This window comes from Spea bombifrons, chromosome 12, assembly GCF_027358695.1.
Source record: "Spea bombifrons isolate aSpeBom1 chromosome 12, aSpeBom1.2.pri, whole genome shotgun sequence".
In the NCBI taxonomy this organism is placed as follows: domain Eukaryota; kingdom Metazoa; phylum Chordata; class Amphibia; order Anura; family Pelobatidae; genus Spea; species Spea bombifrons.
This window is the reverse complement of record NC_071098.1, coordinates 8,774,245-8,800,818: the sequence shown is the minus strand read 5'-3', so window position 1 is coordinate 8,800,818 and position 26,574 is coordinate 8,774,245. Positions and strand designations below refer to the sequence as shown.

Genomic DNA, 26,574 nt, shown 5'->3' with positions numbered 1-26,574 from the left:
TTTACTGAGCTGAAGTCAATCACCTTTCATCATAACAAGAGGCAGGAATGGCAAATTCAGAATCTGCTTCCTCTGGGAGTTTTCTGACATGTTCACAGACTGATAATTCTTCTCTGTACCCCACTGTTCACTCACACAATCTTACTCACCCGTTTCCCATGTACATTGTTATTAACCTCCTACATGCCAGGGATACCAACAACAAGACAAGATGCAGAAGTAATTTAACAAGCCCATGGGAATTTAACTCTTAGTGATCAGAAATGTAAAATATCTTTCCAATAAAACACTGCTGCCATATGTACAGAGGGCACTGCTAAATGTCTTTACATTATTGTTAATAAAAGCACACTCAAAGATTCCATGCTTGCATTAAATAAGCTAATACATCTGTCAGCTCAATTGGTCATTTGTACTAAAATGTTAGTTGCTTATGTTGAATCACCCCCTACCAACCCCTATCATACACACCCCCCACCACCACTCTGTGCACCAGTCAGCCTTACACTCCTGCCTATACAGGTACCTATTGCAGCTTGGTTTTTTTAAGGGTCTGTGTCTAGTGGGGGAGTGATGGGAGTTGTGCTCTGCCAATTTTGCTTTCTAGAGAGGATTGTCCAGATGCTCTGCATGCACTTAAAAGAATGGCTGGGTTTTATTAGCATAGTTGAGTCAGTGGAAGCCCAGGAAGAGCTGCATGGTGCAGAATATAAATGCAGAGGCTGCAATGTCAGAGAGTGAGCAGGGCGTGCATTCTCCCCACATCACGTTTAGCTCTCTAGAGGGGACACAGGACTTCCATCTCATCTCTGTGCAGACACCCTATATATGCCTTTAGGATTTTTTTTGGGCTGGGGTTGGAGGGGGGAGAGAGGCTATTAGGAAGTGATCAGCCGTCATGACGCCATGGGAGAGAGATGCCCCACTGCTTAACAACCTCTGCTTTGCTGGTATACAGATAAAAACCTCGTGTTTTGCAAAGAAAATCGTTGCATTGTTGATTGCTCATTTTTAAATAATATTTATGTTTTTTTTTTCAATTAGCAATTGATGCAGAGAAGGAGTGTTTGCAAGAAAAGCAATGTGACAGTCCTAAAATTGAAAGAGAGAGAGAGGAGAGAAGGAGAGAAGGAGAGACAGAGGGGAGGGCTATAGTTGTCACATTATTTTATAAGGGGGGTTCGATGAAGAAGGGCAATCAAGACCTATGAGACCCCCATACTCCCCTAAGACCATAACAAAAAAAGAAAAGGGAGGGTGGTCTATATTAAATCTTAAGGGGAAAAGGGATATAGGAGTCTAGGGCTATATAGATCCATATGTACATATAGATACCTGGAGCCTGTGGTCCTGCTTCAACATCAAGGATTGCAGCTTTTTTGGGGGGGAGGGAGTGGGGAGATGACCAATTCTGACCTTTGCGGAGAAGAGGGAGGCAATAGAAGAAGAGAGACTGCTTTTGGGGGGAGAATAGACACAAGCCTGACAATCTCATATAAATGCACATGAGCGCAAACACCATGATATTTATGATTCTGGGGGCGTCCGTTGTTATGGTAAGAGACCATCTCACCTCCCTGGCATGTTCTGTATTATTTGTAGCAATGTCTATGTGTGCGTGTCCTATCTGTATGTGTGTCTGTGTGTGAGCGTGTGTCTGTGTGTGAGTGTGTGTGTCTGTGTGTGTGAGTGTGGGCTTTGTGTGTGCTTTAGTGGAAGTGGCAGCATACTGAAGATTGTTCCAGTCTTTTAGCAAGCAAACTAGAGTCAATGTTTTATTCCATCATCTAGAGCTGACCAGATGCCTTGGTTATGGGCTCTTACAGGCAATAGCTTGCTTGATGGACATGAACGCTCTTTTGGATCGTTTTCACAATTATATCTTACCGCATCTGAGAGGAGAAGACCGGGTCTGTCACTGCAACTGTGGGAGGTGAGTGCCCCGATTTTCTTTCACCCCTATTTTTTTTAATTGCGATTATACTTAGAATGTTACCGGAGATCTCACATTCCAATAGAACGTTCACACTTCAGCACCATGGACAGCTCAGGCTGCAAACCTCCCTATCCCTGCAGAAGGCTTGGGATCGTCATACACCGTGAATATTGTAAAAAACCCAACAAACCTCATCTCCTATGATTTTTACATTTGGTTTTAATGATTTTAGTCCAATTGATTGCTTTTACATGTCGGGGTTGACTCCCAGAGACCATAGGAAAGGGGCCTGCAGGGAAACTGAAAGGGTTAATGTTGATGCGTCTTTCTCCCACTCCTTGATTAACATGTATTAACATAGGGTCCATGGCAAACCCAAAACAATAATGGTGTAATGGATGAGGGAGCACATAGTCAAGGGGATGCATGTCCTTAGCAGCTTGCTCTATAACCAGCTATAGCCAGGGATAGTGTCATAAGCCAAAGGAGAATGTGAGATGCCATCATATAGTAAACCATTCACTTTGAAGGCTAGATACAAACAGTGGCAGCTTTTGGGCAACAGGGCAAGTGTCAGGATTCAAAAGCCTTAACACACTGATTAGGTGGGGAATGCTGGAAAACCTTCTGGTTCATCTAATATATCTTCTCAAGGGAATGTAGACATCCCAGTAGAATGTCCTCTCCATAAAGTTGTATTCTTTACTAGAATACAACTTCAAAAATGGAAACAAGGACTGGCACCATCCCAAGAGACCAAAAGAACCATAGATATTACAGAACTGTATAGAGAGGCAGACCTCTAATAAAAGCCAACAGTGCTAAGATGATTGCTTTGACCCATCAAATGAGGCTACTTAGGGCTCTCCCATGGTGAACCTTACATTATTCTAGAATGCAGAAGAGAATAGATGTTACTTGTATTCTCTATTCTGTGGACATGTTTAATGGGAAGTACAAATAGTACTTGTGTTTGTCCAACATTTTGTACATTGCTATGGCTTCTGGATTGCTGAAAACAATTAATTCCCATTTTCTAATGTGAGAGAGATATGGGTCAGATTTTTCTTGAGAGGAGAATATCAGGGTCATATCAGAACTCCAGAATTATATTAGGAAGTAGTTTATTGGTAGAAGGAGAGATATATGTTATGTTTTAACTGTAATAATGGAGTTTAGGGAAGAACGACAGTTACCGGGTTTAATGAAGTCATCGGCACTATACAGTCTATACGTTACATTTTACTTAAGGAGCAGTGAAAATCAGCAGGAACGTTAAAATTTACAATATATAAATTTAACAATAACACATCATACGATCTACGGGTACTAAAAGACAAGAGGGACCTGTACTTGTGAGCTTACAGTCTATCCGGTGGTGGAGGGGAATTAGTCAGAAGGTGAGGGGTAATTTAGAAGCTGGGAGCTTAGAAGCTGGGAACTTTACATTGAAAAGGAATAAAGCCATTTTCGTAGAATAAGTAAGAAGAGTAATTCTGGTGCAAAATGTAAAGATAAAAGATATGGCCACCAGCGTAAACAGTTTTTTGGTTGTTATGGTGATTTCACTACAGCTACCACTTTACATTAGATTGCGGAATGAAACATACATTCTGTTTTTATCTGTAGATTAATATATATATATATATATATATATATATATATATATATATATATGTAAGAAAGGGAAGAAAGAGGGCATTCCAGGACTTTTATATAGTGGTAAATTATATTACGATGCATTAAGGAACTCAATGTTTCAGTCCCACCCTGGTCTTTTGGCAAGATAAATATATATCTATATATCTATATATATATTCAGTATATTCAGCTTGCATACACGTTATGTTTTAAATTTAGTCCAAATATTTCTTGTTTATACCAACTTAACCCTGATGGTAGAAAACATGCAATTTGATATTTTTAGCCTCAGACCCAAAGCTTAATCATTCATTGGTCTCGTCATAGATTCAGGAGCCATTTGTCTATCCCATGCACATTTAAATTTCCTAGTATTAGCCATTAGCACTTCTGCTGGGAGGTTGTTCCACTTATCTACCACCCTCTCAGTAAAATGTCCTTACATTACATAACCCTCTAGCTTTAGAATATGACCTCTTGTGTTAATTACTAGTGAAGTTTTTCTAATGAACTTGTGGTTTCCCCCCTTTGGTGTTTTTGTAAAGTGTTCCTTCATACAAATCGTGTTCCTGCATTGCGAGGGTTTTATTTAGAAGTCCGTGAATTGAGATAATCAGACGCTTCAATCCCAGGAAACGACAGAGTGCAGCTCAGGTGCATTTGGACTGAACCCAGCAGCGAGTCAATCCTGATGACTCCAGATGACTTCTGTCCGGCGTCAGTAGCTCAACCCAGAACTCGATGCAGCTGATTTAGGGCAACTCTTAGCACCTTGTATTAAATCAGCGGTAATCCCGGATGCTGCAGAGTCCTTCGAGATAACACTCGGTTTCGGTTTAAAAAATAGACAATAAAACATAGAATTTGACAGCACATAGGAACCATTCGGCCCGTCTATTCTGCCCCTGATGTAAAGACTGAGACCTTAATCAGTCCTTCGTTTGGTCTTAGATGGAATTACATTTGCTTTTTAAAGACATGGAATTACATTTGCTTTTTAAAGGCATATGTCTAGTATGATAAGCAAATTAGCTTTCACAGATCTGTCATTTTATTCTGTCCCTTAAAAACACAGAAGACTTATCAGCCCCTTCAGTTTTGTCACATGACAATTAAGTGTCCCCAGCAAAAATGATGTATGGAATCCAATTTACCATTATGATTAAATATTTATTTCTTGGAAGGGTGTAAGTATTCAACAGTAATAGGAATGTCTCCGAAAGGTGAAAATGGCCATTTATCAGATCAAATTAGTTGTTACTCACCTTCATTCACTCCCCCACACACTCTCTCACATATTCTCTCACACTGTTATTCACTCACTCTCTCAATGTCTCCCTATCTTCTCTGCCGACCATTTCCATCATGTCCCTGTCTCCTTTCCAGCAGCTCTGCTTCTTCTCTTGCCTATTCTCATTTTTCTGCCTTCTTTCTTCCCTTGCTTCTCCTCGTGTCTTCTTTCTTCCTCCACTTTTCCGTAAACCAGGCCTCCTGGAGCACTCCCGCAAAAGACCTTCTGATTGGAGGAACGAGGGAGAGACGGTTCCCGTGGCTCCACCCTTTAGCGGAAGTACTCCGAGAGGCTAGAATAATGAAGACGGATTCGCGGAGAAAGAAAACCGTTTCTGCACATCTCTGTTTGGTTGGGGTCCCTCCTCGTTCTCAGACATTCGTACCAATTGACAAAATTGGCAAATTTCGCTACGATTCAAATTCGTACAAATCCGAATGAACACGTCTACCTTTTTTCGGAAGGGTTAGTGCTTGTTACCAGTTCTGATGTGTTCATCTCAGTGCATGCGGTTGTAAAGCCAGCTTACTACGGTACCGGGGTGGGCAATAGCTCCTTTCTAGAGCCCTGCCGTCAAATTCTGATTGTGATTTCTTTTGTCTTTAAATATTTAAATTTATTTGATTAATATATTTAATCTATTGATACATTTTATTATAGTATTTGATTGGATGGGATATGAGTCATACCTCAGTTTATATACCATTTTCAGGCATAATTGTCTCAAAAGCCTCTTTATGTGCAGCCAGACTGGTTCTTTATATACCAAGTAATGTATGGCAGATGGAATTATACTGTTTTAATGGCAGTTATGGTGTTTTATTGTTTGATTATCCTTTTCCCTATAACATTTGGGATCACTATATAAATAGGCATTTGAACTTGCGAGTGCTATTAGAAGTCAACACGGACTAGATTGCGACTTTTTCAGAGCCGCCATGAAACCCCACGTAAAACTAGGTAATCTGTTTGTAATTGCCAGGTCCTTGAAAGACGCATAGTGAATATAACATCAGAGGAGTTAGATAATGAGTAAAGATAGTAACGATGTTGGCTTTCCATCAACTGAATCTGGATCACACCAACATCTGCAGGGGAAGAAAAACTCATCTTTCTAATGGCGTTATAATGTAGGACACTTAAAAATAACCACTTTACAATAAGAAAAGCCTGGAACTCGCAGCACAGCGATCTATAGAAGACGAGGAGATAATTGCTGGCTTCAAACATCTGTTACAAGGCAATAGTAATAGAGACTTTTATGAAAAGCACTCACCCATTCACCTTTATCCAAAGCTGACTCATAATTATTTTCTAATCCCAAATCTTTCTGTCGGCAAATCATGCAAGCTGAAAGGTCCCTTTAAATGGATGTGGGGTACCCCTTACAAATGCATTGGTCCCACCCCGCAATAATTGCCGCGCAGGAGATGTGTTTGGCCGAACGCATCCCCTGACGCATTGCGTACTTACCGCCAGAGAGAGAGAGAGAGCGTTCCGAGGGGGCTAATGAAACCTCAGGTGCGCAGGTACAGAAAGTGCTCCCATTAATTATGATAGGAGTGCATTCCTGCGTCTGATTGGCTGTTTGATGCTGAATATGCCCGGCCGCACGCTACACCAGCATAAAATATCCAGTCGTCGGCCGCACTTACATCATTGGGTGGCCGCTGGCCTTAAAGTGCCAGGGCCGCCTTGTCATTGCCAGTCTGACCCTGTCCGTAAGGTAAGTATTTACATTTTTTTAATTTAAAAAAGTACTCACAAAGTACCTTCGTACGCATTGATTTTGGTGAGGCTGCCTGGGACATTAAACTGCCCCTTTAAAGATTTAGATTGGAAGTCATTTAACCCCTGTTTAGGGGATTGTCAAATTAAATTAAAAAATATTTATGAAAATACAATGCCACATATTTATTGTGAATAATCATCGAGTTGACGTGTGTCTTAACTTTAAATTAGGAGATCAGCTTGCTTTGGGCTTAATATATTTAAATTAGTTTAAGGAGTAAGGGATGCTGTTATATTGCAGACCTTTCCAGTTTAGGAACATAAAGGCAATTTACATATAAGAGCTTTTTACACTTAAATATAGCAATATTTTGAAGTAAGCCGGGGGTCTGGTAAAAAAACAAGAAACCTTTTGGCTCAGAGGCTGTGTGTAATTTGTTAACATTCAGCTTCTGTATGAAGTTGTGACAAAATTCTGTATATAAAGTCTTTGAATTTTTTGTTCCGTGCCTATTCCGGAGACCACCTTACTTGCACACAGGTGGGAGTGCTCACTGGCAAAGCACTTTGTCACAGGTATTATTCCATGAACACTCATATTGTTTTGATCTGGTGAATGATTTTTGCTTCACTTTAATATCACATTATAGGGATAGGATCTGAAACAAATAGTCCCATACAGGCCCGCAGGTTAAGTGATTAAATGCTTTCTCCCACTGGAAAATTGCCCCAGTCTCGGTGGCCCCCTGTCCATCTGCCCTGTTTGCCCTGGGCCAGTCCAGTCATATTTTTATATTGATCCAAAAGACCTCTGCTGCCTTACACTGAGAAAACAAGATACGTCTTTGGTAAAATGGACAGCCGCCATCTTGAATTTGAAGAATTTATATACAAATCTACATTAGGCTAGACAATTGAGAAGTAGGCCGGGGTTACATGTGACAATGTAGAGTACATATAGAGAGGTTAACCTATTTGTTACCTTTGAAAAATAAACCATTTCATTTAGTTTCCAATGTTTATAAGATCAAAATATTTTACATTATTAAAAATGAGGTAAAGTTACATAAGCTTCCGGTACCTCAGAGGTCTCTGCTTCAGACTGGGTTGCGAAATGAAATATTATTTACGCCCATCTGTTTATTCTGGTGTGCTAATAGAGTTCCCAAAAGTGCAGCTGATCTATTGATAAATGTCAAGTTTTCTGACATTTAGATAACCTCTAAAAGTTACCGGAGATGATACAGTAGAGCCTTGCCTGTTATTTCATGTGTGTACAATTCGTTCTGGCGCTAACCTGGTCTTATCACCATAGCAACCAGTAGAATGGTCTGAAGAGCCATGAACATTCCACTGGTTATGGTGTTAAGAAGACTTAAAGCATTGCCCCATAATCGTTAATTTATACATAGCCCCCTGAGAGGCGTTATGGGTGATTTATGAATTGGCTCGGGAGAGCTGTTTGATTGTGGCCAGTTATTCTTGGCATCTGTCTACGACAAATTATTGGTCCATGGGGCCACATAATAACAAGGGGCTGCCATAATTATATTCATTTAATGGCGCACGCTGAAATAACGGGCTTAAACTGTGATACTTAAAATGGGGAACACTGGGGAACACATCTTGTACCAACTAACTCTGGGGCCACCACCTCTGAGATTTACCCCACAAAGACTTCTGTAGCATAAAAAGGGTTAATAAAGGATGGTGAGCCTATTGGATGTTTATTCTGCACACTGGTACCCACATTTATACATTAGCCTCTGATAGGATGAACCGGAAGTGCTGCACACTACATGCTTTTTGATTGGCTGGCCTTTTAGATGCTGCTCTTGCATGAGTCAGCTTTTCAATTCCATTTAAATTAAGACCTGGTTTCTGGGTTCTGAAAGTCCATCGACCGGGCCTCCATTTTTAATGAGGGGTGTTTATAAACAACACATACAGCAGGGCTGTAATGTGATCAGCCTAGCCATGCATTTCTTTCTTATGTGTAATATGTTTTCATTTCTGTTTTTTATCCACGTACACTATAAGGACAAAAGTATTGGGACACCTGACCATTACACAAAAAATGACTTTTATGACATCACATTCTAATTACATAGACATTAATATGTAGTTGGTCCCCCTTTGCAGCTATAACAGCTTCCACGGGAAGCTGCAGCCAATTACTGTAGTTTTAGTTAATTTACAGATTCTGATTGGTCCTAATCTACAGAATGTGTACGTCACAGGGCCAATCTTCAATCGTGGATTTTGGTGGTGGCAGCAGGCATGGGCCCTTGGTTTGAGAGCAACACTAAAACTGGAGAACACAGTTGAGGTCTCCAGGTATACTAACAGGAGCTCAGGTTCAGCAAACAATCGAGGCCTCAGCCCTATCATTACCTTTGTTTTTACCCCGCGAGTGTCCGTGTCACTTTGACTGACATACCTGCAGCGAAACTGAAGACCAGTTCTATCGGCAAACCTCAGAATTGTACGTTATTGGCAAATGTGACAGCCCTAAACTGATTGAGGACAGCAGTGGGCAGCCTATCTTCTCTTTTACATACAGTATTTGTTAATATGTCATTTTGATTGATTTGCCTATTTTGAAGCAGGGCTTCTCTGTACATAAAACCATAGCAACTCTTTCATACACTATTGTATAAAAATACAATATAAATATAAATTTAAAGTGACCCATTCCAATGAAAAACATAGCTTTCCATTTAAAATCGGGGGGAGTGAGATGATCGCAATTTACTGAAATGTTATCACTGTTCCCAGGGCCAGATTAAGAGCATCATGGGCCTGGTGCTGAGGATTTTGCTGGGGATTTTATGGAAATAAATAAAATAGGCAGAACAGACAGAACTTTAACTCCTCGGCTCCTTTTGCCCTGCGCTAAATATTTGGATATATTTGGACACCAGCCCCATGTATTGTATCACATGGTCGAGCCACACTATTTACCATCCAAATAGCTATAAATCATTCTTTTTAAAACTATATTAAATTGTTTCTTTACACTAACACCGTAACAGAATCTTAACTCCTCTGCATCCATGTGTGCTGAATAAAGATGACATCAGAGATCGGCAGATGTATGAGACAGAATTTTATGTGATGGGATTGGGAGTATGGGATGGGAAGCTCTGCCACACCGACAACCAAACACACACACCAGGACAGGCTCTGCCACACTGACACCCAAACACACACACACACACACACACACACACACACACACTAGGACAGGCTCTGCCACACCAACACCCAAACACACACACACACACACACCAGGACAGGCTCTGCCACACTGACACCCAAATACACACACACACTAGGACAGGCTCTGCCACACCTTGTCACGAGGAGCCCGTCCCCTCAAACGTCACATCTTCAAAGCGGCAGCCTGGCCACGAAGCTCAAAGCAGCCAACGTGCCTAATGAAGCCACACGAAGGCTGCTTTGAACTTCGCGGCTGGGCGGTAGCTTTGAATGTTGGTCTGCCGGCCCACGGACCGGACGGCCCACCGGGAAGGGGCCTGGAGCTGGGGCTGCAGCTCCATCAGCCCTGACTGTTCCAGAAAACAGGGTTAGGGTCTAAACTCACATCTACGTTAGAGGAATGACCTGAATGGACCAGAACAATGTACTTTACCTAATTAGTAACCACCTTTCTCATCCTGGTAAAGACAAATGTTATTGATGTCCCATTGCCTGATTGAATTGAGTTCTATTTTTGGACTATCCATACTATGTTCCTTTGCAATCTAATTAGTTGAAGAACAGAATAAAATGTATATTTACCAAACATCGAATAATATTCTGGAATCGAATGGCATAAAGATACAACCATGGCCATATTTTCATTATTTTTTTTTAACTAAAATTTCAGATGGTTCTTTCACACTCCATTTACATGATACTAGCACAGCTATGATAAGGATAGCATACCCCTATCAGTGCAAATGGTCAGAAGGATGGTTGGAAACGTGGCCGAGGTCTTACAAAGAGTTTGTATGATGTATAACAAACAGGACTAGTGTATTATATATATTTTTTTTTTATTATTTTTTTATACACATTATTGTGAATGTTAGGACTGTAGAACCCTCATACCCTGCAAACATTTTGACCTCCAAGAAAAGAGAAAGGATATGGGGTTGGGTACCGGGTTCATTACCAAAAAAGCTGAATAGGGTGAATAGGTGCATGTTCTCCTGTGTATTGTTTCTTTCTAAGGAGAGATAATGTGATGAAAGTCTGTCTTAGACAGTTGTATTATAATACATGTTATGTAATTAGCTTTGTGATCACGTAAAAGCTCTTCATTAGTCTTAGTGCCTATTTATACTCACAGAACTCCCTGGTTACGTATATTTCCTTTCTATCTATACTTCTCTGATTTACATATAATAACCATAATGTACCAGATATTCGTTGTGTGATGTTGAGTTTTTTGATTACTGTTTAATAGTCAGCGTTATTTTATAAAGCATGAAATAAAGATGTAAGGAGAAGTGCCCCTGAGCTCTAACTTAACTTAAGATATCTAATATGAATGTAATTTTTTTTTTTTTTAAATTAATGCTTTAAAATAAATAATAATTTAATCATAAAAGAATAAACACTGCTGCATCCACTGAGGTCCACTGTTGAGGTTCTGCAAAATAATAATTGACGCCTTCCCCGGCTCTTTGGTAACTATTCAAGTATACATCAATGCAATGTTTGGTGTTGTAGGCGTCATTAATACCTTTACGTTCCCTTGCTGTTAAAAAAAGGGAACTATGAAATATTTATCAGGTATTTACATTATATTTAAGAGGCGTGAGCACATGTATGTAGCAGAACTTCATTTTAATCTAATGGTTTTTATCCCTCAACTGCCCATTTAAAGTTGTCATAAGTTCTACAAATGGCATCGTGGCACCCAAAGAGTTAAACAGCTAAGTAATATTTCATATTAATATTAAATGTAGTGCATGTCGGAATAAAGACAGTGATTTTGACCACACACACACACATGGCATTGGTCTCCGGGGACCGCACAAATTAAAAGCGAGTATTAACCTCATAGTATTTAAATAACAGATCAATAATTTGTCTACGTGTTGCGTGTGTTTGAGTATTTTTAGGACTTCGTCATCAGCTTTGCTTGGACTCGATGTAGCTCATTGAATTTTTCCCAAGCACACAGAGAGACCGCTTACATATTTATAAGAGGGGCTTGGTTTCCGAAAGGGTTCTTGGATGATGTTCTTGGATTGGCTTAACGCTAAAAACATGACCTGAGGAACATATGCGCAAGTAGAATGCATGTAATAATGTCCTGCAAAATTCTTATAAAAAATATGTTGCTTCTTCATTAAGAAAAGATATTGGTCAAAGAAAAGATGGAGTTTTTAGTCGAGGCTGATACCTTTTTTTGGGGACGACATGAAAAAAGGTGTGACGTTATCTTCTGGGACCTCATCAGAAGAAATCATCTCTTAGGTTCCATAGCCTTTTGTGACATCTTTCTCTACAATGTATTCCGAGGATGAACATGCAGAAGATATTAGGAGATTTGTGTTTGTTACTGTGTCATAGAGAAAAGTAGAGACCGATTAGAACATTTTTTGGAAGTAACAATTGATTTATGAATTAATACTTAATTCTTCCATTGTATCCAGTTTGATAATTGGATGATTGGCATTCGTTCCTGTTGTTTCTGCCCGACCCCCTGTAGCTCCATCTCCACCCTCTACATTCCATGAAGACTGCCTAAAGAAAAGCGGCCAATGATTTACTGCAATGTCAGAGTCATTCTTCCTCCTTCCCTATCTGTCTTCTGGCTCTAATGTCATCAATCATCCTCTTCTCTTGTACACTTTTCACAATATTGATCTCAAACACAGACCTCTAATAGATCTAACTACTGTCACTATCTCTTGAGTTCTTTTGCTTTCCAGTCCCACTTTTTGAGTATCTTCAATGTTCGGTTCTTTGTGCCAACCTTTGCCTGGTTGTGTTTGTGTATAAGATTAAGGCCTCCTGATCCAGCCAATGGACTTTCAGTATTAGCTCTAGATTTGGTGATGCCAATCTCGCATCATCAATGTTATCTGAACCATGATGGGACTAAATGTATCATTAAACTATTAATACTATAGCTACTCAGGACTTTTCATGTGAAAGTAAGCACTAAGAAGACCATTGTGAGAACATTTTTTGAACCATGATGGCAACCACAGCTGGAATTATGACCCGTGAATTTCTGATCAAGCTGGTAGAATTGAACCTATCTGTCCGGACACAAAGTATCCCTCTGTCTACATAAGAAAAAAACAAAATGTGGAATCCACAAAGTAAAAACATGTAAAAGATATTGACAATATTAAAAGCAAACCATCATAGGGCGTTATTGGTTATTGGTTTGTGGTCGTAGAACCTGGTGAAATATATATGTTATGGAGTAAGGAGACGTAAGAGAAAAAAAGAGAATTTTTTTTGTTTCTACTGATCTCTTCAATCTGATACTCCCATTTCCTTCTATATTTCATAACTTAACCATATTTGTTGGTTGCAGACTGGGGTAGACTTTCCAACATCTAGGAGACCATGGACGTATGTTGTTGAATCAAGATTAAAATGGTTAGAAAGTCAACACCAGTTGGAACATCTGGAATTTTAATATTTTTTTTACTTTTCCGTTATCCCATTTATCTAAAATTGTGTTTAGTGAGCACTCGGAAACATTCACTCATCTGGCTAAGATGAAGCAAAAGTAACATAGACTCCAGCTGGACATTTTACTATCCCCACCGTGATTCTTTAAAGCTCCGAGGGGTGTTAAAACAGCGAGAAAGGGAGCAAAAAGGGCCATACAGGAATTGTGAAGGTTAAATGATCCATGGCAATGAACGGTATAAGTTTCATATATCAGTGAGGAGTAATCAATAATCATAGTGTCATAGCGTAGGAAAGGGGAAAGAACCCACAGGCACAACTGGTCAGAAGGGGCGATCTACACAATTGTATTCCAATTTAAAGGGACTATTTAATTCATCAGTCTACTGCGGTCAGGTATTGCAGAATATTTTAAAAGTGTCATCATAGTAAGTTTTTGGTAGGAAGGGTGTCCTTAGAGATAGCAAATGTTCCTACAATGAATAAGTATGTTATGATGAGGTTAGACCCTAATGTTTTTCTGTAAAATTTCTTATATGAGCTAGGTACGAACTTTAGCCCAAACTTGACAGATCCTTTGACACGGCCACCACGCATGTTTGTAAGAAGCAGCTAAGCATCTGTTATGGAAGCAATACATGTGTTTTATCTTCGTGGACAGGACCTTGTATGTATTTAGACTTCTTATTTCATGACACATCCTTTACTGCTTATCAGGAGAGGTTAGAGAGGAGGACACCTATTTGGGAGACCATCTACTTGTAACTGTATAGGTTTATTATGAATTTGAGATGCTAGGTTTTATGGTCAGGGGTCAGAGGTGAGGTGCCATATAAAGAAATTGATTGTGGATAACATAATGTATAATCAAAAATATTGATAAAAACTGCAGACACATTTTAAAAAAAATACAAAAACAAAATACTGTTGTGAAAATATCAATAGGTGAGGATTTTGTTATTTTTTTGCCGATATTTGCCATGTCTGTTAACTCCGACATGGGTTGAGCAAAGCCTTTCAGAGCACATTCGCTAGGTTTCCAACCCCTCAGGCTCTGAAAGTGTTAACACAATTGCCATCTATTTAATGCTGTTAAGCACAGGACCTGTTCTATTGCTGAAGGTGAAATCTCCTTTCTTCGAGTATCAAGGAGATGACCTTGGCTCTTTCTGCAATCCCATTGATGAACGTGTCTCCGGAGGCGGTATTCTATTGACCTTGTATATATTTATATGCCCTTGAATTGGTCGTCATTCAAAATCAACATACATGATTTTGCCTTACTTACCAAATAATAACAATTTACCATTCATTTTGTTTTTGACGCCCATCTGAATTTCAATCAGCCTCGGAAACCTCAGATCTTCAGTTCACGCATTGGTGTAGTTTTATTTGATTTGTTGTGTGAAATATTTATAAAGATGCACGTTTACACTCTTTGATTGTAAGGCTATGAGTCATATCTATTCATAAAGATCAACTTAAGGACAAAGTAAGAATTTTTAAATAATCAGCGGGAACAGTCATTTGGTTACCATGGTAATTACTCAATATTTACTACTCTAGTCCAAAGATATCCCATTATAAGATTGTATAAGGTTGTACAGTTTCATGCACAGTATATATATCCTTCCCCCTTATGGACAGGTTTTTTTTTTAATAAAGCCAAAGTGGTCCTCAGTGGACAGTCATGTTCAAATGATTTCAATCAAAGTTCTTAAGAATAAACATTTTTAATTTTACATTATTTTACAATATTGCAATTCTAGACAAGCGTTTTCCTGTTGATCCGGTCAATCATGTGACATCTGGCTGCTGGGATGTCTAGTAGTGGGCTAACAGACAGGAAAAAGTGTTGTGCTGTCGGGGTCCACGGATAAAATGCCACCCCTCCACCAAAACCATATCTAAACCCAAACAGACACACAGACTCAGACATACATACACAAAAACCCAGACAGACATACACACACACACACAAACCCAGACAGACATTCACACGCACACCCAGACAGACATACACACACAAACCCAGACAGACATACACACACAAGCCCAGATAGACATACACACACACAAACCCAGACAGACATACACATGCACACCCAGACAGACATACACACAAAAACCCAGACAGACATACACACACAAGCCCAGATAGACATACACACACGCAAACCCAGACAGACATACACACACAAACCCAGACACACATACCGCCGTGCTATTCCTGCAGGGTCACACAACGCAACTTTTTGTGACCTTGCTTAACACCACCTTATTGATGAAACTGGAGGCATAAAGAGATAAGTCTGGGACTGGAGATTTAACTCTTTATTCCTACTTGCGAAGCACACTGTTGGCTTTCTCAGAGGGTCAATTCCCCTATTGCCCCCCCTGGATCCGCCTCATCTGTTCATCTGTAGACTACCAAGGAATGATGGATGGCTCAAGGTGATACTGGACTCCTATTCCCAATTGACATCGGTTCCTTCTGTGGCTTCCACTCCTGGATGCTCTGAACTGACTCTGGAACCTTTACAGCATTGAACATCAACTTAAAATATATTTCAAAATATAAGCCTGGATAAAAAACCTTGTGATCTCTCTACTCCCTTTGCTGACATGCCAGGTAGCTAAAGATTAATCTTTTATCCTAAAACATACGACTTCCAGATCTTAGCACCATTGTTACAATTACACAGTTCACAAACGAACCACCTTGTAATGCAGTTTCATTTAATGCTATTTACTTCATTAGCCAACCTTAAACTTAATATTCACGCCTCCTTCGAATCTCGCAAGCCTAGATTGTCGGTGTTGATCAATGTACATGTGCGGTTGTGGTATCCGGAACGTGGAAGCGTTCCTTCTTCTGGAACACCTGCTGATGACTCAGATTTTAAATTGGTGTGGAAGTCCAATTTACTTTGTGTCAGGAAAGGCCGGATTTTCTTGAAATCAAATAAGACAGTTTCAACGGGAATTCCAGCAGAATAAGGGACAGGAAAAAGTATTTGGCGGCATATTGACAGCATTCCCACCAGGAAATGTTATTTTACTTAGATAGTGGAAGAATCATCCAGCAGAAGTTTTAATTAATATAGTGAGGGAATTTAAACATGCATGGGATATGGCTCCTGAGACTAGATGGCCGAATGGTATCTTTACATGCCAGACAGCAATAAAAATCAAAAGGAAAAAAACACAGTCGAGGTACAAAAAAGTATAGGAGACCTCACAAGGTTCCTAAATGGTCATATAAGTATAGGCCAAATTAATCCTATACACACTCAAGATTAAATATAAAAAAAATCTAATATTTAGTTTGCCAATGTTTCGGCCACACAGGGCCTTCATCAGGGCATGGACAAAAGAAATCAAGGCTTTGGCAAATTAACAAAAATACTGAATTTTTCCATATTTAATCTTGGGTGTGCATGGTATTTATCCTGCCTATATTTAGATGGCCGAATGGGTCCGATCTGCCGGCAAATTCTATGTTAATATTAAAAACATTTTAGCCAGATCAGTGACTGACATTTTTAGAGTAGTTATCCAGTTTCTCCCACATTTTAGAACATAAAAAGTCTATTTTGTCGATCCTCGCCATCTTTAAAGCCTTTTATAAAAGGTCAACTCCAGTAATATTTGACTACAGGAAGTGTTCATTTGATCTGAATTCATACTGTATCAGTTAATTGAAACATTCAACGTTCCAACATACCCGCAGCTTAACGAATATCCCCAAAAATGCAATGGTAAAAATGACATTTTTGAGCCAACATATTATGGGAATCCTAGAGCTTAGAATGCAATTTAGCAAAGTATATTTTATTATTATTATTATAAATTCTATATAACATTGATATATTTATGATATATAGGATACAATATGGTTTGAAAGGGCAACTGATATACACATTTATTTTTACACCCATTGCTTTCCAATTAGGCTATTCTACACCGAAAATGGCCACGGTGGAGCATTATGAAGAGCGAACTGAACACTTCGTGTAGTAAAATATTACTGGAGTTGACCTTTTATAAAAGGCTTTAAAAATCCCCTGAAGATTCTACTTTTCTGTTGGGGGAAGCATGGTAGCCATTGCTGGTTGCCCCCCTCCCTCAGACAACATTTCTAGTGGTGTTTCCTTCTGTAGACTTATACAAAAGGCCCTTAGGCCCGGGGAGGAATGGTGGGGGTTGTATATACCTTTGGGGCATATGGCCCCTAGATGATGAAGATCGGGGGATCCGGTTACAGACATGTTTGGTGTCGCTTTTTTAATTTTCACAGCAAAGCACTGAATCTCGAGGCTCAAAAAAATTCCACACCAAACTAGTTGAGTTTGATGGTTTCGTAATAATATTTATCTCATTACTCTTGGACCGCTTACATGTTCAGTGTAGGCTTCTGGTGTTGATAGAGTCTGCCCCCACTGCTTCACCCCTTAAAAGCTTTACAATGTGTCAAAGAGGTTTATGGCAGAAGTCCTTATTTGAGTACACGTCCTAGGGACATCTTGACTATGGCCTATTTTGTGGTATGTGTCCCCCTTCCACAAGTTTATGGGGTCAGGCGTAACACGACCAGTGAAGCATTTTCCTGCCACCAAAAGAGATCTCTGTTTTCTGGCTCCCTCCTGTGACTCTACAGTATCAGTTTACACAATTACCAAGATATTAGATTAGAAAGTACAGGGTCACCAGGATATGGTTCAAACAGAGCCTCCTTAGCATGGTCACAGTTGGATCTCCTCCCTATGGTTAGTGCCGTGATGATAGACCCGGTGGTCTCTGCCGCAGTAGGAGATACAGCTCCTGAGGGGGGGGGGATTCTGTCACCTGTTTCTGTGCATTGCAGACAGGCTCCTTCTGTATTCTATCACCTCCTCATAGCATCCATCTCATCCGTCTCATGTTAAATAGCTGGTACTGCAGGTGTGCCAGATTAAATCATCTCTAAATCTGTGTCTGCTTGAAATTGCTCTTTATTTATAGAAAATATTTGCGTGTTTCTGATATGTGTTTATGCGAAGGCTTGAGCTTCATCCATATTCAGGCAGGTGTCATCACAGCCTATGCCACAGGAACCCTGCCGCGTAGAGGTATCACGTGCTCCGCATCACCCCGTCTACCTGTGCATTGTTTCTGCTGCATTGTGTCTGCGGTGCTGCAGTCATGGATACAGCACTTTATGCCATTAATCCCCTGGTGAGCAAATACAGAGATACAAAAAACAGCCCTGGAGTCACAGAAAGCAGACAGTCTGCTGTAACACATGCACACCAGACCATTTACATTAATGGTGGGTGATTTAATTGTATCCCTTTGGGTACTACAGAAACATTCTAATCTGATGGGACTGTCACAATCTGGAGAAAATAGATAAAAAGTGTATTGCTTGCAATGTTTAGTGCAGGGTAATATGGCGCATGCATAGAGCTGGTGGACACTGATCCATAACAAAAGTCACATAGTGTGTCAGATGGCTATGAGATCTACAATCACTTTGAGGTCTACCCCCTAAGGGCCAATAAGATCAGCTACTAATAGATTTTGAGACCATTATTTTACTTTGTAGAGCAGGTGAAAAATGAATCCCTCCAAACATTAAATGATTTTAGTACTTGATTTGTCAAATTATCTAGTAGACTTATACAAATGGACCAAAAACGATTCAGACAATTTTTTTGGACAATTCATTCAATTATTTCAGTTCAAACTAAATTTCGAGGGCTTTTTCAATTCAGAAGCAAAATTCATTGTCATTCACACCCTCACACAGAGTGTGTCTTTCACTCTCCCTCACGCTCTCTTTCAATGTCTCCACCAACCACTTCCATGTCCCTGTCTCCTTTTCTGCAGCTCAGCTTCTTGTCTTGCCTCTAGTTGTTATTGCTTTCTTCTTTCTTCTTTCCTCTGCACACACCCTCTCTCCTGATTGGAGGAACAGGGGAGAGGCTGTCCCTATGTGTGTGCTGTGGCTCCACCCATTTCCAAGTTTACTCCAAGAGGGTAGAATAATGATGGCGGATTTGCGGAGAAAGAGAAACCTTCTCTTCCTCTGCGGATCTGTCTGCTTTGTTTTGGCCTCGTGTAGTACTATTTCCACCTGTAAACGTATCTTCATGTCTAGCCTGTAGTTACCCATCTCCATGCTGCTACATATTTGCATTAATGTTTACTTGCCCAGACTTTTTGATGTATTCAATCTCTTGTTGGGGGGGGGTGACAAAAATCAAAATGTTCTATCTCTGTTTATCACAAAACAACCATGTCAGCTGTAGACCAGATATGGTTTTACTGCATCCCTTTAGCATACATTTAACATGAACATCTCAGGCACCATCCAACAGCCTAAATCGAAGAACTGAAATCCATGCCCCCTGCGTTAAATAAGAGAGATTTCAAGAAGCAAACAACAACTGCACCTAATTGTATGCGATAAAATGCAAAATGGACTCCGAAATACTAACAACATAAAAATACTTCCTGCACACGATGCAAGGACAACTTATCCTTGTAGGCTTACAGTTTATGTTTTCTGTTATAGGTAACAGTTTTACAAAAATATTCTAGCCGGAGTAGTTACCTGGTAATACATTTCCCATAATGATGTCTAGAAATACAATGGAAAATGTATCATTGATTACTGTCAGCGCAGTTCCTAAAAAATTAATCTTTGCTTACTTGAACTAAGAACCTTCCTTTTCTAACATTGTGTTCTTTTGTCTCTGGTCTCCACCTTTCACAGGTACCATGTTCATTACGTTATCCCGTACGACGGAGACCAGTCAGTTGTGGATTCGTCAGAAAATTACTTTGTCACCGACAATGTAACCAAGCAAGAGATTGATCTGATGCTGGGACTCTTGTTGGGGTTTTGTATAAGCTGGTTCCTGGTCTGGATGGATGGGGTTCTGCATTACGCAGTTAGGGCATGGCGGACCAGCAGACGATACGGTAAGTCATGATCAGTGATACTGGAATGTTGGCGCGCGGTGCTTGTACAAAGAAGACATTCAAAGGCGCCAAAGCTGGTAGCTCCCCTTGTGCAATGGTGAAATGGTAAGAATGTAAAAACTCACAAATACTTTGAACATTGAGCGTTAAAGAACACAAATTCTAGAAACTTCTTAAAAAAACAACAAACACATGGAATCTGTCTCAGACTCCCTCCTCTACAAGTCTTCAAGATCTAGTATGAGTGCAGGTGGACCAATCAGTGTCGGGAGTAATCAAGATGCACCTGGGCCAATGAGTTGAAACATTGTGGACTTCTGAATAATAGATTGTAATAGCCATAGGTTGTTGGCAGAAGATCATTTAGAGACTGGGTAAAATGTGAGAAGCGGTATGCTAGTCAGCAGGTGTATAGATTATCATATGGCTCGTTTTAAATACTTAATATTTGACAGTTGTAATGGTTTTATTCAGACTTTCAATGCCGGAGGAATGTGTCTGATATGTTATAAAGTCTATAATATCTTCCTAATCAACCAAAGCCAATATAAAAAGGGTTTATACACAAACAATGCATTCTATCATAATCTGACATTGGTATACTGCGTGATTTTGTGTCTGCAGCTGATATGCCAGATACCGCGGCTTTCCCTGCCAACTCCACTTCCTATTGAGGTCTCCAGGATCCTCGGGGAAGAACTTGGAGTGAGACACGAATAGCTAGCGAGAGTTGTGTTTGTTAGAAGGAATCTTGTTGAGAAGGGCCGATGGGCACGTCTGGATCATACAAAAATCAAGACACTGCCAGTTTCAAGGGCATGTTGACATTTATTAATGTTGATTGCTAAAGGTCTCACATATGAGTTGGTATTACAGTTTTTGTTTTGCCGAATATATTGTCTTTTCAAGCGGTGACATGCAATGTGGTCTAATGCTTTTGCATCGCACCATTAAAAGTACCGGCGCCTCCTTCTACTTAATGATTCAAGAACATGGAGTCGTTGACTCGTTAGTAGCCTTTTATTGGGCCAACGTAGGAAGATAATGTAAGTTTCCTTAAATCTATGGTCTCTTCTTCGGGTTTCCATCCACCTTTGAGCCTCTGAAAGCAATTGCAACTCCACTTCTTTTTCTGTATTGAGCAAATAGAAGGCATCGCCTTCAATCATGTTTTCTAGAAAAAAATATAACTATGTTTCTTATTCTAGAAGACACAGTGTCTGGGGCGTCCAGGTTGGCCATTCAAACCTGCAATTAGACATGTTGAGGGCCAGTCTTCACCATCTATAATCCGATAACACTGAGCATTCGCACATTAGTATTCTTTTATTCATTGTGTGCATTCTGCATACTGATGGGTTGTTCTTGTTGAAGACTTGTGATGAGGAGTCCAATAAAACCCAGGCGGTTCGAACACTAAAAATAAGCCACCGCAGGGATAGCTCTACTGTTTTCACCTTCCTGGGGCAATGGCGCCACAGAGTTAGCCCGACCAACGTATGTAATATTTGTCACAATACAAAACTATGCTTAAAGGAGGCAAAGTTGGATTCAGGCTCTGGAAATATAGAACAAGATGTAATTAACCCATGTGTTTTAATTCCCCCTAAGTGAGTTATTATGGCCGGAAAAAAGTAAAAGTGCTAATATATCTCATTTAACACCACATCTTGTCTTCCTTTTCACAAGTACTTAAATATGTAATTTATCACTGTGCCGAAGCTCAGAGCTAGAAGTGAGATGGAGTTGCCCTCTATTTGCATTGTTAAAGGCACTTACGTGCTTTTAACCTGCTAGCAGAAGAGAATTCCATTTTAAGGGCATTGGCGATAATTTTATACTGAAAGCAACAAACGACAAATGCTATAAAAACTATTTAAAAAAACTTGATTTTGATTAAAAATGTGGATCTGTGTCAATGGACAGTAACTTGGCCATGCCTGTGAGCTGTTGGGACTCTGCCGGAGTTGACTAGGACTTGTTCCGCACTTTGGCCATCTTGACTGCCTCAAATTTTTAGATGCTGTCGAATAAAATATTTGTTGCGCTCCAACACCAGAAATGTAACTATGCCCAGCCTGTGTTCACATGTTTTTTTAACAGTTATGTAGCATGTTGGTTGATTAATGCTACATGTGCATTACATGGATCAACTGAGATCCTAGGAATCGGAAGAAACTCAATGTTATAGTCCCAGTAGACTTTTTTTTGAACCGTATCAGTGCTAAATTGTTACATGTAATCTCCATATTGCTGTGGCTAGACGTGGTATAATGCCTGGAATGTTTATCATGGAGAGCCGCATCGGAGTTCTCTCTGCAGCATGCAGATTAGTTAGCGACCTTCATAATTCCATGTTACTAGGATGTGATCTGAAATTTCTCCCAGGCTTGAGAATCGCCGGTAACGTTGTTTTTGTATAGACCCGTCCATGCGCACATTTTTCAACATAAATCTAAAGACAGCATAAAATATAAAGCAAAGACTTGGTCTACAGATAAGCTTGCCAGATGGAAAAAAAATAAATATATAGTGTGAATGGAAGCCGTGCTTGATAAAGGGTTCAATTTAAGTAGCAATATTCTGTAGGTGTCTTTATCAGTGAACAGTTTAATAGGTAGAATTCATCAAAAAAGCACCAAGGTTGTCAAAGGACAGAATCCCCGCTGATAGTATCTGGCCTATTAACACTTTCCAGCTTACTGATATCTGGTTAGAAAACATGTAATTGATGGTGCTGAGAAATGTGTGTATTCTTTTTTGTTTTATTTTAGTCTAAAATGTCTTGAAATCTGTGTTTATGTTGATACTTTTTCTTTGTTGTGCAGTAGTTTGCATGTACAGGTGTGTACTGCCTATCTTATATGTAGTGCATATCCCACTGATACCATACATGCATGGAATAGCACAAAGAGGCACAAAGCAATTTACAAGGGTGTAACATGGTGGGTTTTAGTAGCCAATGGGTTCTAGAAATCTTGTCCATCCTTTCTGCCGCCACTGTGACCTCATCAGCACCAGTGGCATCTCTGTAGATCATATAGAGGAGGAACCCATATGAGATCAAATGCTAAAGTAGGGGGCCACCTATAATAAGTACTACCCATGATGTGCTATATTTAACTTTATTTGTTGGATCATCGTTGATGGGCAAGCATCATGTAAGGGAGCTTTTACCCAAGACCATTCTCCTTGGGTTCCTATATGAGGGTAAAAAGAAAGAAAAAAAATATTGTGTAGGTACCAGCCAAAGTATTATGAAAAACACAGCTCAGTTCAGAGCATGGGCTCTTGGCAACACCAACCACTTCCATATGTGTGCCCCACACGTGTGTCACACCAATGGAACACATCAAGGCTGGACCTCATGTTGGAGCTCCAAAGCACCACCGGCCTCAAGCTGCATGAACCTCAAGCCCGGAGGAGCAAGCTTTACATGTCATATTAAATGCAAAGCCTTAGCTCAGCTTTAGGAATCTAAACAATCTATAAAGATCCACACGCTGTGCAAGTGATATATATTTTTGCTTTAGAAAGCCATAACTAACTAACCTCCAACTCACCTGCCTGGGAGCTAACAGCCATTCACCAAAGGGTTAAACATATTTCACTTAGCCATAATAATTCAGATAGTAAAAAAATATTTTTTTAAAAAACTCTACACGTCAAGGCCGTTAACCTTGGGGTTTTCCAAAGAGAAACCTCTATTATTTAGTCTTCCTTCAGGTATAGCTTTGGAGAAGGACGTCCATTCTTATTACTATAGAAGTAAACCATTGATCACAAGATCTTTAGATCTCCAGACCGATGCCTTTGAGGGACTAAATCCTGCATATCATATTAAACAATTTAGTAGGAATTTACAGTAAATGTAGACATTCAGACTGTAGTCTGTTCCCTATTGCTCCGCTCTGATCGTTGAACCTCATGCAAGAACACACTATCCTGCTCACCGGATACTAGAAGCGCTCGCATGCATATAGATGGACTATAGGACTATATGCAGGGTGCGCTCGCACACATACCGTATATTATTATTATTAAAAATATTAAAATGGCTATTTTTTCTAGTTTACAATTAAAACAAAAAGACACAATCCAAGCTCACACTGATGATATCATTGATCAGAAATATTTCATGTTGTACCATTAAGATCAGAACGTAATTTTTTGCTTGCTTTTTTGGCTTTGCGTATTCCGAACATCAACCTTAAGTCAACTTTTCCATTAAAAAAAGACACCAATTTTTTGTCGATTTGGCCCATTTGTATGAATAATAGCACGTGCGTATGTTAATTGTAATATCACTTTAATGATAGCCATAGGCACAGGGCAGTTCTTTGTCGCAGTCACATAAACTACATTAAAGCGTATATATGTTCCCCTCTTCGTTCCCGTATATATAATGGCAGTTACTGATTGTCCGATAGCTGTAAATGCCATCGCACCGAACAAGAGGACAAAACATCCCTGAATGTTTCGACAAAAGGGAGGGCGACGCAGCACTGTAATTACCTCCTTTGTTGATTTAGGTCCAGTTTACAGCTTTTGTTATATCCTCCCACCTTGTTTTCTGAGCACCTCATCTGCAGACAGCTAGAACAGACAATAGTCTATTTACGAACAGAACGGACAACTGAACAAAGGGGGAGCGAAGGCATTGAATGTATTGAGGATTTTTATGATAGCTCCTGACAGCGATATGCACGGAAGGCCTTTTTTTAACATATACATTACATGTATTACATGTATGTCTTAAAGGAGCAGTTTAATGTACTTGAGAGCCTCCCCAAAGAAAAATGCATATCGATGAATGGTATGAGTTCTTTAATATGCATTCTTTAAAAGTTACAAAAAAAAAGTTACTTTCCTTAAAGAGAAGCTGCAGCTCCCCACCTCATCCATCCTCGCCACTGATCGGCAGTAAGTTCATCACCTAGTTAAATGGGAATTTTTTTTTACTCTGTCAAACAAGTTTAATAAGAAGGATTTATTTGATGCAGGAAACGTGATTTTACAAATACATCCCTTTCTAAAATGATTGTCCTTCCTTTCTGCAGACAATTCCTGGTCCTGGATTCCAAAGTTCTGTAACTTGAGGCATTTTCGGAAACGGCACCCGCGGCAATATGACGACACCAGCGGGAATATGGTTCACATTAAGCAGAAGCTGTATCATAATGGCCACCCGAGTCCCAGGCATCTCTGAGGTGCCCTCCACAGACAATATCCTCTAAAATAAAAGGGGATATAGGACTGTTCTTTCCTTTTGAGGAAAAAAAACAAACAAACGAAAGACAGTGAATTCATTTTCCGAAATGGGAAGACAGTAGGAAAACAGTTTTCTTCCTTCATATCCTTGTTCTCCTACCCTTATATGGTAGGGAAAGGACTCTATATAGAAAGTTGAAGGGATTCCAACTTTGGACCTTCGTTCATGCCATCAGGCATCTGATTTTAGTTTCGAACTTCTGTAAATATGTAAAAGAAAAAAAAAAATATAAAAAAAGTGTCATTAACACTTCAAAAAGTGCAAGGTGTGGAAACCTCAAAATTTATTCTGCGTTTTGTGTGTATGTAGTGGTGGGGGAATGGGCAGTTGAGTGTCTTTTGTTGCATAATGCTGTAAAATTTGGTAGCACACTACTTTAAAAGAGAAACAGGACTTTCTTAGTTGCTGACAAGTCTGTAATAGAATTAAATTGTCTCCTTTCTGCCAAATAGAGAAGAATACACTGTACATCTTAGCAGGACTGCTAAAACATCTGGAATGATGGTCTTTAATGGACCATACCATCTTCAGTCCCACCTCCTCTTTGTCTAAGGGATCTCCAGCAGTATTTTAAAGTGCAGTATCACTTTTTTTTTTAACAAAGAGAGGGATTTATAAGTAATAATACATTTTCTTGTTTAGCAAATATTTTGGAGTTGCAGAAATATTGTTATAAAAAGTATCATTTTCTTTGTGGGAGTCCTTTAATATCTCCCAGTGCCCGGTGGTACCTATGGCGCAGGTCGACCCTAAAGGGAAATTTTGATGCTGGAATTATCCTTAAAAAAACCGGTTACTTTGTGGCAGTCTTATTATATGTTGTTGAGTGACACTGCACCTTAAAATTGTCTGCTGTAACAATTTGTAGCAGATGTTTGCACTAAAACATAGGCCGTTGACCTCACTGCTACTTTTGATCTGGTTAAAAGAGATTTAGAGGAGGGAATATTCATGATCAACAAGTGTTTTTTTTTTTTTTTAACGTACAGTTCTGCTAAAAACATAACCCTCGACGAATTTATTTAAGTATTTATTTAAATGGGTTTCTTGCATTCACTTCCTGTG

At 39.7% G+C, this 26,574-nt stretch overlaps 1 protein-coding gene across 2 annotated transcripts; it reads left to right on the top strand.

Annotated features, from left to right (window-relative positions):
• The first annotated feature begins 1,441 nt into the window (after positions 1-1,441).
• TMEM240 (transmembrane protein 240) lies at positions 1,442-26,102 on the top strand. Of its 2 annotated transcripts, none has more exons than XM_053452285.1 (4): positions 1,442-1,556; positions 1,827-1,933; positions 20,029-20,237; positions 25,298-26,102. In XM_053452285.1, the coding sequence occupies exons 1-4, from the start codon at positions 1,500-1,502 to the stop codon at positions 25,444-25,446; spliced, it is 522 nt and encodes a 173-aa protein (XP_053308260.1). In that variant the 5' UTR covers positions 1,442-1,499; the 3' UTR covers positions 25,447-26,102. The 2 variants fall into 2 exon arrangements, with proteins under 2 accessions (XP_053308260.1, XP_053308261.1); XM_053452286.1 differs by having other exon boundaries at positions 1,478-1,556; positions 1,792-1,933.
• The last annotated feature ends 472 nt before the right edge of the window (positions 26,103-26,574 follow it).

Excerpts from the sequence above, each read along its gene's own strand:
- TMEM240 (XM_053452285.1), top strand. The coding sequence starts at position 1,500 with ATGCACATGAGCGCAAACACCATGATATTTATGATTCTGGGGGCGTCC. Across the intron at positions 1,557-1,826 it reads TGGGGGCGTCCGTTGTTATG|GCAATAGCTTGCTTGATGGA; the intron begins GTAAGAGACCAT and ends GGGCTCTTACAG. Across the intron at positions 20,238-25,297 it reads GCGGACCAGCAGACGATACG|ACAATTCCTGGTCCTGGATT; the intron begins GTAAGTCATGAT and ends TCCTTTCTGCAG.